At 38.0% G+C, this 18042-nt stretch overlaps 1 protein-coding gene across 1 annotated transcript in view; it reads left to right on the top strand.

Annotated features, from left to right (window-relative positions):
- The window catches only part of LOC142099216 (calcium-activated chloride channel regulator 1-like), a 71828-nt gene that overhangs the window by 17561 nt on the left and 36225 nt on the right, over positions 1 to 18042 (top strand). The window contains exons 5-8 of the mRNA XM_075182436.1: positions 2916 to 3099; positions 10318 to 10542; positions 13329 to 13550; positions 13685 to 13865. Of these exons, the coding sequence (XP_075038537.1) occupies positions 2916 to 3099; positions 10318 to 10542; positions 13329 to 13550; positions 13685 to 13865 (812 nt within the window). The remainder of the gene's footprint in view (positions 1 to 2915; positions 3100 to 10317; positions 10543 to 13328; positions 13551 to 13684; positions 13866 to 18042) is intronic.

Below are 18042 nucleotides of genomic sequence, written 5' to 3'. Positions count from 1 at the left end.
CTAGCTTTACACCACACCTGGAAAGGGCATCCAGAGCGCAAATAACACTTCACTATCACTGAATATTAATACCTGTGTGTTTAACATTTGTTCTGTGAGAATGGTTGCTTTATAGGACCACAGATTTTAATATATAAAATTTGTAATTTAGTGCTTCTAAGCCCTAGGGCTAGATTTACTAATGTTTGGTGGCGGTTTGAGGCTTCAATTTAAAATGACAGGCGATGTATGGTGGATTGAAAAAGTTAAACCGCCGGTGGTTTTGTCCAAACTGCCGGCGGTTTCAATGAAACCGCCATCAAAACCGCCATCCAAAAGACAGGACAGTTTTAAAACCCGCTTCAGAATGGCTTGATAGCTTAAATGTGCTGTTTGAACTATTTTTCCATTCAGAACATTAGAGAAAGCACCATTGACATTTAAATTATGTTGGCAATCATTATTTATTGATTAAGAGGCAAAATGAATTAAATATTAACTTATGAGGGAATAAAAATTTTTCATTATATTAAGGGGATAAAATGATTTAATTATTATATTATTTGGACAATATGTCATGACAAATTGTGCAACATAAATAATTATATCCACCATTAACAATCAGTTAATAATATTATATATTCACATTTTCTACAAAATATAATGCTATAATAGTGTCCCTTTGAACAAAAAAAAAAAAATCAAAAAAAAAATTCTCTCATAAAATATTACATTCATTTTCGGTTTCAAAACCGCCGGAAAACTAGCCGAAAAGCAGTGGTTTGAGCAAACCGCCCTTTAATAAATCTAGCTCCTAGTGTAGGAAAAGGAGCACTTGAGGAAGGAGCACTTAACTCCAATTCACATAGATTGTAGCCCAGGGCTGGTGGGAAAAGATAAGAACACTATGTGTGGCAGGAAAGTGACACGGTTACTGGTGCGCCCAGACAGTTGGCTTAGAGAAGGTATATATTTTTAGGTGCAGGTAACGTGTCCCCTTATTTTCCAAGTCCACGCTTTAAACAGAGCAGGTATCGAAAGAGGTATGCCATAGTCTGGTAAAGGGCTCGCCTCCTGATTTAGAAAATCTTTTATCCAGTTACAAAGGATGAAATATTAAATTGCACTGGCTCTAGTCTACTTGATGACAGAAGTATTCTCCAACCCAGGGCCACATGGATTTGATGCTGAAAATTATTAAAGGCCTATTGTGAGCAGTGCCGTCCTGCTGAAGGGGGCATGGCCAGCAGGTGGGGGGCAAGTTGAAGAGAAACAAAATAAACAATCTAACAATCACTGGCAAGAAAAATTACATTTACATTAATTGTTTGAGCTCTGTTCTTGTGCCTTCAGCTGATTCTTCCTGTCCTGAAAGTCTGTGGAGAGAGGGTAAGATAGGAGAGGATGAGGAGGAGTGAAGGTGTCAGGGAGGAGGTGAGTAAGATGGAAGGTATAAACACAGCAAGTGGACAAACACAACATTGAGCAATACAAGAGATAGAGGACAGAAAGGGAAATGGGGAGGGAAAAGAGTGATTATGAAACAAAATTAGGAGGGCTAAAGGATGAGGGTGTTTTGTTCTCTGCAACCTGTTAGTGCAGCTTTCATTACCTGCTGATGGTTTTGTGTCTGGTACTGAATTGTTGAGTCCTGTTTGGAAAATGTTTAGTGACATGAAATATGGAGAGCCAAGCACATAACAGTATATAACATAGATCAGGGAGTATATAATACATCCACCATTCAACAGCCTGAAGTCAACCTCAGCATGGCTATATCACTCATCCCAAAATGCCTTCTCATGACCCTCACTTGCTCCAAAATTCGATTCAGTTAAAATTCTATTATAATAAAATCCTAGTCAGTAAGGAACATTTACAACTGTACCCCTCATGATGGTCACTAATTAGAATTTTTTTCTGAATTAAATAAGTGTTCAGAACAGCACTACTATAAGAATTTTCATCTCCAGGCAATACTCCATGTAGACATTCAACCTAACTCATGACAATTTATGTAACCTAATACTTAATACTTATTTTTCACAGTTTATTAAGATAAGAAAAACAATTACATAGCTGTCATAATATCATACTTGCCAACTCTCCCGGAATGTCCTGGAGACTCCTGGGAGTGTATGGCAGTCTCCCGCATCTGCCCACTTCCTAGTGAAGTGGGCAGAATTAGGTCCAAAATGCTGCGATTCTCCAGGAATCGCGGCATTTGTTCCCGCCCCCGCTGTAAAATGACGCGTTTGCGTCATTACGTCACAGGGCGGGTCCAAAATGAAGCGATCTGCGGATTCCCACCCCCTGCACGCCCACCTTTCCCCGGAGGTGGGCGTGCGGGGGGCGTGCTCCCGGGCGCCAACTAGAAGAAGTTGGCAAGTATGCTTAATATACAGATATCCACGCACCTCCAGACAAGCATAAACACCAACATGGAGAAAAAAAATGCGTGTGTAGATTGAGGCAACCACACAGAGACACAAGTTACAAACAAATACACAGTTTTACATGATTTTGTATGCAAATATAGGAAACAGAAATTAATCCACACACATACAGTCTATTTTAATGTGAGGGCCTGAAGCTGCAGCTCCATCAGGCCCATTATTGATGGGCCCTGCTCCAAAGCTTTGTCCAGATGATGGTTATTTATTTCACACATTATTATTATTAGGCTGCCTTAACGCCTTCATGCAGATATTGTATGAAAATGTCTCAGTAGGGTAAATACATGAGTCTAACTATTGCTGATCCCTGCCTAGCGATTATGGCCTGGTAAGCGAAGGCTATACAGGTTGCATCTTTATGAATGAAACTGTTCTATTATTTATAAGTAAGTGACAAAACAGATAGCAGATATTGACTGTGTCGCTATTGGTTGTCCAAAGTTTCTAATTTTATGACCTTATATGATTTTCCTGTGCTAGGTGTTCCCGCAATATTCTTGGTGTTAATATAAAAAACACAGGCCAATGCCAAGGAGATTCCTGTAATGTGCGGCCTTGCTATTTTGACCCTAACACCGGCCTATATGAGGAGGACTGCATTTTTGTGCCTGACAAAAACCAGTTTGTCAAACAATCAATAATGTATTTGCAAGCATTACCATCTGTAAGTATTACTTCATCTTACTAACATACCTATTATCTGACATAGTAGTTTTAGGAAAATAGGTTTAAGAGTGAGTAGTAGGGTAGTGGAGAGAGGCAGATGAGAGAATGACAGGGGAGAGAGGTTTGGAAGTGTGGACAGGGATGGGGAGAGATGGAGGTGAGTGTGAGAGTGAGGAGCAGAGCAGGGAAGACAGGTTATGATGAGGGAGTTGTTATCTGGCAGAGTACACACATTGACTGGTGTGTCTTTTGATACAGCGGTGTGACTTGAGGTGGGGTATGTATTGTAATAGGTGTGTGTCTGGAGGATGGCCGGAATTAAATTTTCTAAGCAACTTTTTTTCCTCTGCCATGCCCCAATACTCTCAAATCTCCATTGCTGTAGTTTTTAATGGTCAAATCTTCACTAAGAAACTTTCTCTTGCACTTACAAGATATACGACTAGAAAACAAATTGCATAATAATGGTCTTAGTTATTGTACAGGCTACAAACACTATTGATCCAGCAATGCTAAATTAGTCGCATTACCAATAACATGTAGCCATCAGGGTAAAAAAAAAAGTGTAAATGTTTGCTATAAAGGCCATGATTCAAGTTGGAACGCAAATTGGGCATAATTTCTGTTTTTTTAAAAGAGTAATTTTCTTAAGATATGTTAAACAGTATAAACAGTTCATACTTTCCCTAATGATAGACACACATATAGGCTGAAGTATTTTTGAGGAGCATTTGCACTATGTTTACTACATGTGCATTTATTTATGTGTGAACATACATAACTTTTAAATGATCATAAAATAATAAATGGTATCAATATAATAACAAACCAACTAAAAAAAAAAAATAAGAACACATTTAACTATATATTTTTTCATTATAATCCTTATTTGAGATTTTTTTATTTCATCTATTATTTTAAAATAACAAAATATTAAATCTTCAATGTGTATAATTGCTCTGTGCTAGCTACTAAGAAGCATGTGTAATAAACAAAAACAATGCCATGTTGGTCATCATCCAGCATTTACATCTATCCTATATCAGGTGCAAAAGATACGTCTGAAAACATCCGTGCGCTAAACACAGGATTTGAATTATCCGCATCTGCATGAGCATGCCCTTACTATACATGTCCTACGTTACTTCGCCCCTTCCCTCCCCTGTGCTGTCTATCAAGTAATAAGGGGTTGTATGTGTCAGATTCATGCAATTACGTTTGGTTCCTGGGCATGCACAGTACTAACATACACTATGAAAACGGGCGTATGTGCAGACTTGAATCAGGCCCAAAGTATGCAAAAAGTTTTTTGTCAGTGGGTGCACCTTAATAGATTGTTTTGTATGTCTCATGTGTCCTTTGCCCCACAAAACCTGGTCACCGCATGGCTTACAAACACTTACTAAATTGTATTCCTTACTATGAACCACACAAGCAATAATTCTGTAATTTTTGCTAATGTATTACTTACTACAGTTGTTTTTAGGCTACCAGAAATCTACGTGCACATTTACTAAACAAATAAATTATATTTCCATGTAAGAATTTTCTTCCTAATAAAATCTGATGTCTTTAAAAAATATCATGGAAGATTTTCCAAACACTATTATGTATGAAAATATTCCTGTTCAAATTAGAGATGTTCACTGACCAGGTTCAGGTTTTGGTTTTGGATCTGGATTAACTTCGTGTTTTTGGTTTTGGTTTTGGCAAAACCGCCCTTGCGTGTTTTGCTTTTGGATTCCTATTTTTTCTAAAATCCCTATTTTTTTTTTTTTGCTAAAATCACATAATTTTGCTCTCTTTTTCCCCTTCATTATTATTAACCTCAATAACACCAATTTCAAGTCATTTGCAGTGAATTTTGACCACCGCACAGGTCATAATATTATTTTCATACACTTTCAAACAAAGACTGCAGCAACCTGACTGGATGCTAAGTGACAGAGTAATGACACAAACACACGGCAGTTCATAGCACATCTAGGAAACATTTCCACACAGCAGTGGCAGAAAAGAAAAGTGGTGCAAGATGGAATTGTACTTGGGCCCTCCCACCCACCCTTATGTAAGATATTGAAAAGGACATGTACAGTTTAGCAAAGCAAACACTCCAGCGACAAGCAGTGCCACTTTTGTGGCTGAAGTGCTTGGTTTGTTTGGGCCCCCACAAAACAAGTTAACAATGTGCTTAAGCCACCTAATCAAATAGTGCTTAAATGAACTCTACTGTGGCAAGTCATGCACCAGTGGAAGCAGTTCTTGCCAGTGATAAGAAGAAGGCCATTGCCATGCCTGGTCACAACACCAAAAAATCCACCTCTTATGTGCGGAATTATTTTTACACAAATCCTGACAACACTTGTCTAGTCATTTGTAGCATTGTAAAGCCACAGTCAGTAGAGGTAGGGACTTTAACCATCTAGGAACCTCATTCATGTTACTCCATTTGAAGCGAGTTCATGGAAAGCTTTTGTGAAAATCAGAAACTTATGCTAAAAAATAACAACAAGCAGTCCAGCATCAGCTACCTCCCTTCTCTCAGCTAGATCCCAGCACGTGCAATCTACACCCCAACACCTTCATCATCAATATCCTCCCAAATGATCAGAGTTAATCTTGCATCCAAGTTTCTAAGGCTAGATGACTCCTCCCCTATTCAGGACTCCTCAGAAAAATCCTTGACCTTTAGGCCCACTGCTGCTGCTCCTGCTGCTGGGGGTGGATCTTCATCCCAGAAGAAGACTACTAGTAGTTTACAACAATTGACTGTTAAACAATCCTTTGCAAGAGGAAGCAAGTATGAAAGCTGACACCTAGTCGCAAAGCGGATCACAGACACCATGGTGACTATGCTAGTTCTAGATCTGTGTCCAATATCCACTATTAATGCAGCTGTTTTTAGACAGTTACTTGAGGTCTCCTGTCCCCGTTACCAAATTCCATCACAACATCATTTTACTAGAAAAGCTTTTCCTCACCTCTACCAGAAGATTCATAAAAAATTAATTATTGGGATACAAATTGCTATTCTACCCACTGTACACTTAACCACAGATATGTGGACAAGTGTAACTGTGCAAACTAAAGATTATGTGATTGTGAAAGCCCACTGGGTTGGTGATTTGCCTTCACCAGCAGGGAGAGCAGCAGCATGTACCCAAAAACATCACATTTTTCAGAGGCAGGCTACTCTATGTATCATCTGCTTCACTAAGAGACATATTATTATTAATATTATTATTATTATTATTATTATTATTATTATCATAGATTTGTAAGGCACCACAGTGCTCCACAGTGCCGTACAATAGGGAGGACAAGGACATACATAAAACAGGACGTAAGTAAAACAAGAACAGACAAGGCAGACAAAATGAAAGGAGACATGAAAACAAAGGGTATGGAGGCCCCTCCTTATTACAGAGCTTACATTCTAAAGGGAAGAGGGCACAGCTGAAACAAGAGGAGCCAGTGTGGCTCAGAATGGATATTGGGATAGTTGTGAGGGTTCATTAGTATGTATAGTGTTATCGAGGATAAGGTCACCTCTTAAAAAGAGATGGGTTTTCAAAAGAGCATCTAAAGATTTAAAGGCTGTGGGAAAGTCTGATTGAGCATGGTAGGGAATTCCATAAGTGGGGAGCAGCACGGGAGAAGTCTTGAAGGCGGGAGTGAGAGGTGGTTATCAGAGACGAGACAAGGCGCAGGTCAGAGGTAATACCGCTGAAAACTTGTTTAAAAAACTAAAGGATGTCATTGCAACATGGCTTATCCTGTTTGGACTCTCCTGAAAATATATGATTTCTGATAACGCCACCAATATTGTTAGAGCATTACAGCGGGAATTCCATCACATTCCTTGTTTTGCTCACACAATCAACTTGGTGGTACAGAACTTTTAAAAAAAATGACATGCAAGAGATGCTGTCTGTGGTCAAAAATATTTATGATCATTTTCGGGATTCTGAAACAGCATGTAGGATAATGCAGAATCTGCAAGAAGAATATAATTTAGGGGGAATGTTCTTTAGTCCAGCGCAGTGTAGAATACTTTCCGTGTTGTGCAAGGTGCTGAAAAAACTCAAAATAGTCACCTGTGTAGAGAGTGCAGACACTGTTAGCTTGAGTCAAGTGATTCCCCTAATTAGACTTTTTGAAAAGCAGAAAGAGAAAATGAAGGAGAAAATGAAACAAAGCAATTCCGCTAATTATGTTGGACTTGTAGCTTAAGTACTTTATTCACTTCTCCAAGACTCAAGAGTTATCAACATCTTGAAATTAGATCATTAAATTTTGGCAAGTGTGCTTGATCTTAGGTTTAAGTGTTATGTCTTCTCTTTCTTTCCAACTGACCCAGATCTCAAGAGATGCAATGAGCTCCTGGTCAGCAAGCTGACAGTTTAAATGGTACATGACACGATGACGTCTCCTCCTTCAGTTTCTCTGGAAATTGCTGCTAGGTAAAAACTTAGCTTCCCAAGACACCCTCTGATGATGCAGATGAGTCTGCACAACATTTTGACATTTGGTCTGGTCTGAAAGAATTGCCCAAAAATCATGACAGTTCTTCCTTAAAATGATCTAGAAATTCCATGAGGAAGGCCATTACCGGCAATTACATCAAAATACACAGATTTCTGTGATGGTGGATTCCAAAGGGGAAGAATTAGTATTGTTTGAAGATGGTGTACACACTGATGAGGATGAATATGATGACAGTGTAGAGTGCAGGTGCTGAGATCTAGCTGAGAGAAGGGAGCTAGCTGATGCTGGTTTGCTTGGAAATATTTTGGGTAGAATGGCATGTTGGCAATTTTATGTTTTTCTACAGTAAACTTTCACCTTTATTACAGAGGTGTTTTTTTTATTTAAAAGGTACAAGCTTTTTATTTACATTTTTGTTTCCCTGACTTAAAACCACTATGCACTTGAACATAAGCACATCAGGTAGAGGGATTATTATCATCATGACTGAGACTGGAGAGTGGCAAGAACAATATGACTGAACTGGAGAGTGACAAGGACACTGCCACCCCTCCTCTTTCTGTATGGGCTATGGCACAGTAAAATGTGACTGGAGACTTTTAATAACACTGCCAGCCCTAGTATTTGAATTTCTGTTTTAGCACCAAACACTGCCACCTCTCCTATTTCTGGGTGAGCTATGGCACAGTACAATGTGACTGCAGATTTAGACCAAGACTGCCAGCCCTATTATTTCTATTTCAACAATGGCAATTAGCAATGGATCTGTCCTATTGGTGAGTTAGCTAGATAACACAGTACAATGTGGCTGCAGATTTAGACCAAGACGCCAGCCTTTCTATTTCAGCAATGACAATTAGCAATGGAGAAATAGACCTGTCCTGAATGTCACTGGAGACTTTGAAGAACACTGCTACCCCTCCTCTTTCTTTTCTAGCTATGACGCTTCCCATCTGCACTAGAGACTGCCCAGAACTGTGCTACCCTTTCTTTGTCCCTCTGTGAAATGGCAGTGGATCGTCGTGGAGGGCGGTACTTATAAAATCCAATTCCAAGGGCGCGCGAAAATACCGAGCCGGCTCGGCTTGGTACTCGGATCGGCTAAGTTTGGGTGTGTTCGGTTCTCGGAGAATCGATCCTGAGCATTTCTAGTTCAAATGAATGAGTTTTTCATTAAATTAAATCAGTCATGTTGGATATATATATATATATATATATATATATATATATATATATATATATATATATAAAAATGAGAGTAATGTTTCATAATAATCTGATCACAGTAGATCATTATTAGGCTTAGACAAAATTTTAAAGTTCAATACAATATATTATTGGGAGAAAATGTAGAAATGCCTCTGATGAAACAGATTCTTGACAGCTGAGAAACGCGTCAGCCGATTGGCGGCAAACTTGGTGGAGTTTGGTGCGTTCTAAACCCCGCAGTCATCTCATCATATTCTACCAGGAGATTTTTGTTACACACAACTGGATGTATTGTGGGATTGATTTCTACATTTTCTCCCTACATTGCTGGCTGAAGAAACGGATGAGTATTATCTCTATCACCTGCAATATCTATCCTATGCATACTATGCTATATTTTCAATTAATGGAAGGTTTATTCACACACAGTTGTGAGAAAAGTATCACTTCAGCTTAGGAGAACTTTACATCCAGTACCCTCTACTAGGGGTGATTATGTATTACTATTCTTCTCTGGACAGTAGCTCTTGAAGTTTTGGGACCATTATATGTAATAGTGTGGACTGTGATATATACAGTGTCTGAGATATTTATGTTGTTGCACTTGAAGTTCACATTGATCAAACTCCACGAGTAATGCCATTTATGTCTGATGTTTTTATTAACAATAATATATTTTATTAAATATATACATTTTGTCTAAGCTTAGCGCTCTCCTGTTTTTTTTTCGCTATTGTTTGGTTGTTACAGGTTGCAGACCCTGTTTTTGAGAGCTGCAGCTGAGACGAGTACTGATTATTATTGTAAAGGTTGTGTAACGCCCAGTATATTGTCTTTCCATTATTAGGCTTGTTCATACATGAGACTGGTAGATGAATGCTAAAGGCCTGTAGACTAACCGCACTCTAGGCTGCAGTGTGTTCTAGAAGTGATCTGGTCCCTTGGTCTAAGCACTGATTGGCCGGTTCTTGTACAATCCGCTCACCCACATATACAGCCTAATTTGCATGTGATTCTGTAGCTTAGCCAAGCAGCAGGATCGACCCTTGTGTGACCAGTTTTGGTCACAGAAGCCCAATATCATATTCTTAAGTGATAGATTTTGAACCCACAACCTGTTTACTAATTTCTTAAATACAGTTAATTCAGGGACCAACATGTTGAAAAAAATGAGAATAGTAAAAGCAGTATATGACCTTAATTGGTTCCAATGCAACATTAGGTACTTTGTCATATCTGTTCACTGTTTAACTGACTGTATCTTTCTGGTTGATGTCATGTGGTATGACATGTGGACTTGTTTCAGCTGATCTGACCCTTGTCAGTGATATGTATGGGATTTATAAAATCATACTTCCAGACAAATTTGGTAACTTTAGTTATAATATTATAATATTGTACTGAGGCAAAATTAATAACAGATAAATTCTTCAAGATGTATTTGTGCTTTTATGGTATTTTACCCACATTTCCCTTCGTATAACCGCCACTGCTAATTATTTTATCCTCTTTTTACTAGGTATCAGAATTCTGTAATTCCAGTAATCATAATATTGAGGCTCCAACTCTACAAAACAGAATATGTAACTATCGCAGTACATGGGATGTCATCATGAACTCCACTGATATAAGTTTCTCTCCCCCAATGGCAAACAACAGTATTCCTGTTCCTTCAATCTCACTTATACAGTATAAAGACAGAGTGGTCACTCTTGTGCTCGATGTGTCTGGAAGTATGGCTGGCGTAAGTTCACATGTAACAAGTAAATATGTTCAACTTTAAGCAAAAAGTGACCTTTAACTAGGAATACATTGTAATAGTTTACCTAGCTTACTGGGATGGTTAACTATATGAATGTAAAAATATAAAAATGTAATCTAATGACACTTTAAGAGAAGCTGATTAAAACAAAAAAAGAAAAGAAAGAGGTTTGAAATACGATGCACCAATTACTCCATATCCGCATTAGTTATCCAACTAGAATGTGTTCAGTAAAACTTAACTTTTATTAATTTATTATAAAATAAACAGCGAAAATATGTGACCAGATTAAAAATTGTATTAATGAAATATTGTATAAAAACTGGCTATGTCTTATATGTCTCCAAATGTTAAACCACTAAGGATAAGGTATAAATAATAATTAATAGTATATAAATGAATAATATCTTAGAGCTTAACTCTTTGCAAATATAAAACCTTTTATTCCATTATGTGGTCGCTGCATATTATAGTCAGATTAATTAAACAGGTAGATATAGATCTCTTCCATATAAATTGATATCTTATTCAATCCAGCATGAATACTGTGATTGAGAGCTATTGAAAACGTGAATATTATAATCAGATTATTATATACAGATAGATCTAAGTTTCTTTTATTTGGGTTTATATTTTGTTCATGAATACTGTGATTAGAAGTTATTGCATAAACGGATACAGGTCTCTCATATGGGGATTAGTTTCTTATATATTGTTGCCACTTTGATCACACTTTGTTACAATTGTTGTACCAAATATATTAAGTAGTGTTGGATCTAGATTGTCCGTGAAACACAGAGACGGCAATCCGTCTCACATGCCCTGCAGAACCCCAAGTCTGCACTGAATGTAATCTGCACGTATATTCCAAAAAATCGATAGGGATCGCCTAATCTTTCCAAAAAGAAAAACCGAAGTTCCCAAGGAAAAAGTGAGGTTCATCAGTAAATTAAATAACCAGTGGAAGACTATACAAAATATACTACAAAAACAGTCATGTTTTAAAATTAGACCCAGATACATCAGAAATTATTGGTGATAGGATTTCCATAAGCTGGAGAAGATCAAGAAACTTAAAAGATCTTCTTGTGCAAAGCCACTTCGATAACAAGATAGAGATACATTTTACTATTGATAAAACCACAGGATGTTATGCCTGTGGAAAATGCAAAGCCTGTAAATTCATTAAAAAAACAAAAAACTTTACAGATAGGTATGGTAAAAATCATCAAATTAAATCATTTATAAACTGTGATACAAAAGCAGTAATTTATTGCCTGACTTGTACTTGTAACATCAATTTCATAGGAATGACTAGTCGACCCCTGAAGCAAAGATTATTGGAACATGCAGGCAATATTAGAAATGCTGAGCAAGATATTAGAAAATTGAAAAAATTAACAACAGTGGCAAGACCTTTCCAAAAGAAACATCAAAGTAATCCTGATCAATTGATAGCTTTTGGTATGGAAATAATTAAATTAGGCATTAGGGGGGGCGATATTAAAAAAGAACTACTGAAAAGAGAAGCAAGAATGATCTTCCTAATGAATTCCATGCAACCAACAGGTTTAAATGAAAATGTGAATTATACTATGTTTCTCTAAAGTGCAATGTTTACGTATATATTCATAGAGAACTATCTATACTAGAATTGTTCCACAACACCCTTCAAAAAAAAACAAAACAACCAAACAAGATAAAAAACAGAAAACAAATGCTATATCAAAAGGAATCAAGAAAATAAATACTGATATACATACCTGGGATGGGTTGCTTGCGTTTGTGCTGACCTGTTTATACAATTATAGAATAAGAATTTTAATAATAGATATTTATGAAACATGAGAAATTAATTCATATATATAAAGTACGTTAGACCTAATATTGATATACGGCAATGATTAATGTAAGGTGAAATAGCCAAATATAACATTACTGTCCTCTTAAGTTTGGATACTTGAATCTGTATGAAATTCAGTATTGAAAAAACACATATAGGAGTAAATAATTAAGATACATGGTATTATAATGATTATATATAAACTTACTATAAACACAATAATTGATAAAAATTCACATAATGTTATAGTATGCACAGCTTAACTTAAAAATAATGACCTTTAGGTCTCTGATTTTATTATATTTCAACACTTATTATTATTATCTATTCCTCACTTTTATATTGATAACTATATAATCCACTAATTATCTACTTTTTAATACAATCTCACATTTTATTCACTTGAGGTTAATTGCATACTTAATATTTATTTTATTATGTATATTTTAGAGATAACTGGTGTACACAATTATAAACATTAAGATATTTTTTGTTCACCACAATACGTGGTATAATTTATAATTACCATAAAGACAAATAATTTAAAGGATAAATTTGATAATTTTGCTCTCACTACACTTTTTGATATAATATTGTTTATTTATAATACTTATTTTCACTTATGTTTATACATATTTAATTCCTATTACTACATGTAGGCCTTTGGAGGCAAAGGAAAAAAGAAAAAGAAAAAAGATAAAATGATTAGCTAATTATGTTTACCGCAAATGTTCTATTATGATAACTTGTACAAAACCATATAGTTAATGTTATAACTTTGGGGGCACATTAGCTGTAGGAATATAATTTGGTGTAACGTACTATCACCACATAAATATCAGATTCCTCAGGAGTAATGCTCTAATGGCTTTTTTGGTCTGATAATAGTAGTCTCTTTAACAAAATTTATTTCAATCTTTTACAGAGTCGTATTCAGCGACTATACCAGGCGGCAGAAATATTTGTCATTCAGATAATTGAAGCAGGATCTCACGTTGGAATTGTAACATTCCAAACTTCTGCTTCCGTCATTTCACAACTACTGCAAATAAGAGGTGATGTGGAGAGACAGAGACTGAAATCTCTTCTTCCAAAAACAGCAGGTGGAGGAACAAATATATGTTCAGGAATCTTGGCTGGCATTGAGGTAATGTGTGAAATTAACTAGATGAAACAAAGTGATTCATTAGAATATTTTTTTTATTATGGTTACAATAATTGTGTTAAACTTTATATTTTTACTTTTAATACACTGTACAATGTCTTATATCTTGGAACTAGGTTAATACAAAATTGGATGGAACATCAGCTGGCACTGATATAATATTGTTATCAGATGGAGAGGACAATAATGACCCTACTGTTTGCTTTTCCAATATATATAACAGTGGGGCTGTAATTAATTTCATCACTCTGGGACCATCTTGGGACAGAAGACTAAAAGATGTAATAGAGAATACAGGTGAGTTGAATCTTCTATTAAATTGCATAGTTCATTTAAATTATTTAAATTATTTTGTTTTAATTGTTTTGATGTAAATTTGAAATATATGTAAAAAAAATAACAATACCTTTGTTTCCTTCACCCACCTTACTCACAGACCTACACAAGCAGAAATAAATCCTCACTTTTCCTGTTTCTCACACTGTGCGCCTTGTCATGGCTGCTGGTGTCATCTCACCCAAACCTGGGCCTGTGCAATCCTCATTATCTGCTCACATTCCTCATTTATATCTTCCTATTTTACTCATACTTCTAATCCCTCCAACCTTATCCACATTTTTCCACTATCCTCCCTCCATTTTTCATGTACATTCTGAGACACGAGGCATTTGTAACAAACTTGTATCCATTCTCAGGGCCGCCGAGAGGGGGGTGGGCGGGTACATTTTACCCGAGCCCTCACTGCTGATTTTAAAAATTTTCTTTTTTTTAAATTTTTTATCTTGCGACCATTTTTTTACTTACGCGATAGCGGCGGCGGCCCTCCTCTCCTCTCTTCTCCATTCACACTGACTGTCAGTCAGTGAGGAGCGCTGCAGCCAGGACAAAGCATGAAGAAAGAAGAGAAGACAGAAGAGAATAGAAAGAAGCTAACAAAAGGTAAGCAAAGAAATGGAGAGGCAAGGGGGACACAGAATGGGGCAGTGCTATAAAGAAGAGGGAGAGAGGCACAGAGAAAAAAAAATAGGGAGAGAGGCACAGAGGATAAAAAAGTGGAAGAGAGGCACAGAGGGAAAAAAAGGGAGAGATGCACAGAGGGAAAAAAGGGAGAGATGCACAGAGGGAAAAAAGGGAGAGATGCACAGAGGGAAAAAAGGGAGAGAGGCACAGAAGATAAAAAAGGGAGATAGACACAGAAGAGAAAAAAAAAAGGAGAGAGGCACAGAGGATAAGAAAAGGGAGAGAGGCACAGAGGATAAGAAAAGGGAGAGAGGCACAGAGGATAAGAAAAGGGAGAGAGGCACAGAGGATAAGAAAAGGGAGAGAGGCACAGAGGATAAAAAAAAGGGAGAGAGAGGCACAGAGGATAAAAAAAGGGGGAGAGAGGCACAGAGGATAAAAAAGGGGGAGAGGCACAGAGGATAAAAAAGGGGGAGAGAGGCACAGAGGATAAAAAAATAGGGGGAGAGGCACAGAGGATAAAAAAGTGGGAGAGAGGCACAGAGGGAAAAAAAGGGAGAGATGCACAGAGTGAAAAAAGGGAGAGAGGCACAGAAGATAAAAAAGGGAGATAGGCACAGAGGATAAAAAAAAGGAGAGAGGCACAGAGGATAAAAAAGTGGGAGAGAGGCACAGAGGGAAAAAAAGGGAGAGATGCACAGACGGAAAAAAGGGAGAGAGGCACAGAAGATAAAAAAAAAGGAGAGAGGCACAGAGGATAAGAAAAGGGAGAGAGGCACAGAGGATAAAAAAAGGGGGAGAGAGGCACAGAGGATAAAAAAGGGGGAGAGAGGCACAGAGGATAAAAAAGGGGGAGAGAGGCACAGAGGATAAAAAAGGGGGAGAGAGGCACAGAGGATAAAAAAAGGGGGAGAGAGGCACAGAGGATAAAAAAAATAGGGGGAGAGAGGCACAGAGGATAAAAAAGTGGGAGAGAGGCACAGAGGGAAAAAAAGGGAGAGATGCACAGAGGGAAAAAAGGGAGAGAGGCACAGAAGATAAAAAAAAAGGAGAGAGGCACAGAGGATAAGAAAAGGGAGAGAGGCACAGAGGATAAAAAAAAGGGAGAGAGAGGCACAGAGAATAAAAAAAGGGAGAGAGAGGCACAGAGGATAAAAAAGGGGGAGAGAGGCACAGAGGATAAAAAAGGGGGAGAGAGGCACAGAGGATAAAAAAAGGGGGAGAGAGGCACAGAGGATAAAAAAAATAGGGGGAGAGAGGCAGAGAGTGTAAAAAAGGGGGAGAGAGGCACAGAGTGAAAAAAAGGGGGAGAGGCACAGAGTGAAAAAGGAGGGAAAGCAACATGGAGGCCGCAGTGTGAGCATAAGGGGGCGCAGTGTAGTTGTAAAGAAGAGGCACAGTAATGTGTGTGTGATGGCACAGGGGGCTTGTTGCAATGCAGTGAGTGTGAGGTAGGTGGTGGCTAATAAATGGGTGCTATTTTGTTTGTAGGGTGATGGTGAGGCAATTTAATAGTGGGGACTATTAATTTAAGATGGGGTGGTTTGGGGGCTATTGAATGTTGGGGTGAGTTTGGGGAGAATGAGGTCTATTTATTAAATGTGACTATGAATTATTTAATGGCAGTGATGGTTGCGGGAAATAGGTATTGCTGGGGCTGTTTGCAGGAAGGGAAATAGGTTTATTTATTAAATGTGAATACTATTATTTTAATGTTGGGGCTGGAGGAAGGCCTAATTATTAATCGTGGGTGCTATTGATTTAACGCCGGGGCTGGCTGTAATTTTCTAAATGTAGCCATTTCTTTTTTCAAATAGGTCTTCCAACATTCTACGATCCGGACAAGCCACAACTAAAGAAACAGCAGCCACAGGTGGTGAAAGTGATAAGAACAGGTAGGAGAGAGCAGCATAGTGTGTGAAATGTTGTGATTCTATAGGGACAATGGCAATTTTTGGTGAGTGTTGTGCCCAAAGTAAGGTGCAGGCCAAGACTGAACTCTTTGTTACACACTGCATTCTTTCTATACTACACTGTGGTGCTAGATGTCCTGAAAGTCAGGAGTGCCTGGACATATGTGACGCTACGGCGAATTCAGAGCCTAGTGATTTTGATGTGTTAGCCACGCCCCAATGGCACATTTTCCACACCCCCAAATGCATGACCACACCTCTGATTTATTTTTTTTAGCATACTCGACTATAAGGGGGGTCCATGAATTTGTTGTACCGGGGAACTGAGTTCCTCTTGGCAGCCCTGTCCATTCTTCATCATCATCATCATCATTTATTTTTATAGCACCAGCAGTTTCCGTAGCACTTTACAATTGGGAACAAACAGTAATAAAACAATACTAGGTAATCAATACATACAGAGAGGTAAGAGGGCCCTGCTCGCAAGCTTACAATCTATGGGACAATGGTTTAATAAACAAGGGTAAATGCTACATCATATTGAATATTTGGCCAGCTAGAATGCAAAGGTTACAAAGTAGTTAGTGGGCTGTATGCTCAGTCACACAAGTATGTTGGTCAGAGGCTTGTTGTCTTGTGTTAGCTGTGTAGAGGGTGTTAATAGGGTAACCTAGGGAGATTAAGAGGGTGGTAGAGAAATATTATAAGCTTGTCTGTAGAGGTGGGTTTTCAGAAAACTCTTGAAGGTTTGAAGACTAGAGGAAAGTCTTACTGTGTGAGGGAGGGAATTCCATAAAGTGGGTGCAGCCCGAAAAAAGTCATTCTTGATTTATTTATTTAAAAATCCCTCACCCTCTTTGCCATTATAGAAACTTGGCTTACCTCCTCTGACTCTGCATCCCCTGCAGCTATTTCCTATGAGGGAATCCTACATTATCCATGCTGCACCTTCCAAATCATACCGCTGGAGCCCACCATCTCCTTCTCTTCCATTGAAATCCACACCATCTTTCTATTATGTCTGCTCCACATTCACGGTGCTGTCATTTATTGTCCCCCAGGTTCAGTTTCCCAATTCCTTGGCAACTTTGCTACCTGATGCACTTATTTCCTCTCTTTTGACTTACTTATTCTCATACTAGGTGTTTTAAACACTCCCACTGACAACAACTCTGTCTCTGCTGCCACAAAGCTTTTTTCACTTACCTTTGGTCTTTTCCAGTGGCCTTCATCTACCACCTACTGTGATGGACATTCCCTTGAACTTGTATTTTCCTGCCTCTGCTCCATCTCCAGTTTCTCAAACTTTGCCTTCCTGTTCTACGACTACAATCTCCTTTATAATTATTATTATTGTAGATTTGTAAGGTGCAACAGTGGTTCACAGCACAGTGCAGTAGGAAAAACAGGGCATACATAAGACAGGGATTTGTTAAGACAGAAAAAAATAATACAGACATGAAAACAATGGGTAGGGAGAGCCCTGCTAACGGGAGAGTTTATATTCTATGAGAGGGCACAGCAGAAACAAGAGGAGCAAGTGTTACTCAGTGTGGATATTGAGATATTTGCAAGGGTGCATTTGTGTGACTAGTATCGGC

This window comes from Mixophyes fleayi, chromosome 8, assembly GCF_038048845.1.
Source record: "Mixophyes fleayi isolate aMixFle1 chromosome 8, aMixFle1.hap1, whole genome shotgun sequence".
NCBI lineage: Eukaryota > Metazoa > Chordata > Amphibia > Anura > Limnodynastidae > Mixophyes > Mixophyes fleayi.
Note: the sequence above shows the minus strand (reverse complement) of the source record. Positions and strands in the feature narration are given on the sequence as shown.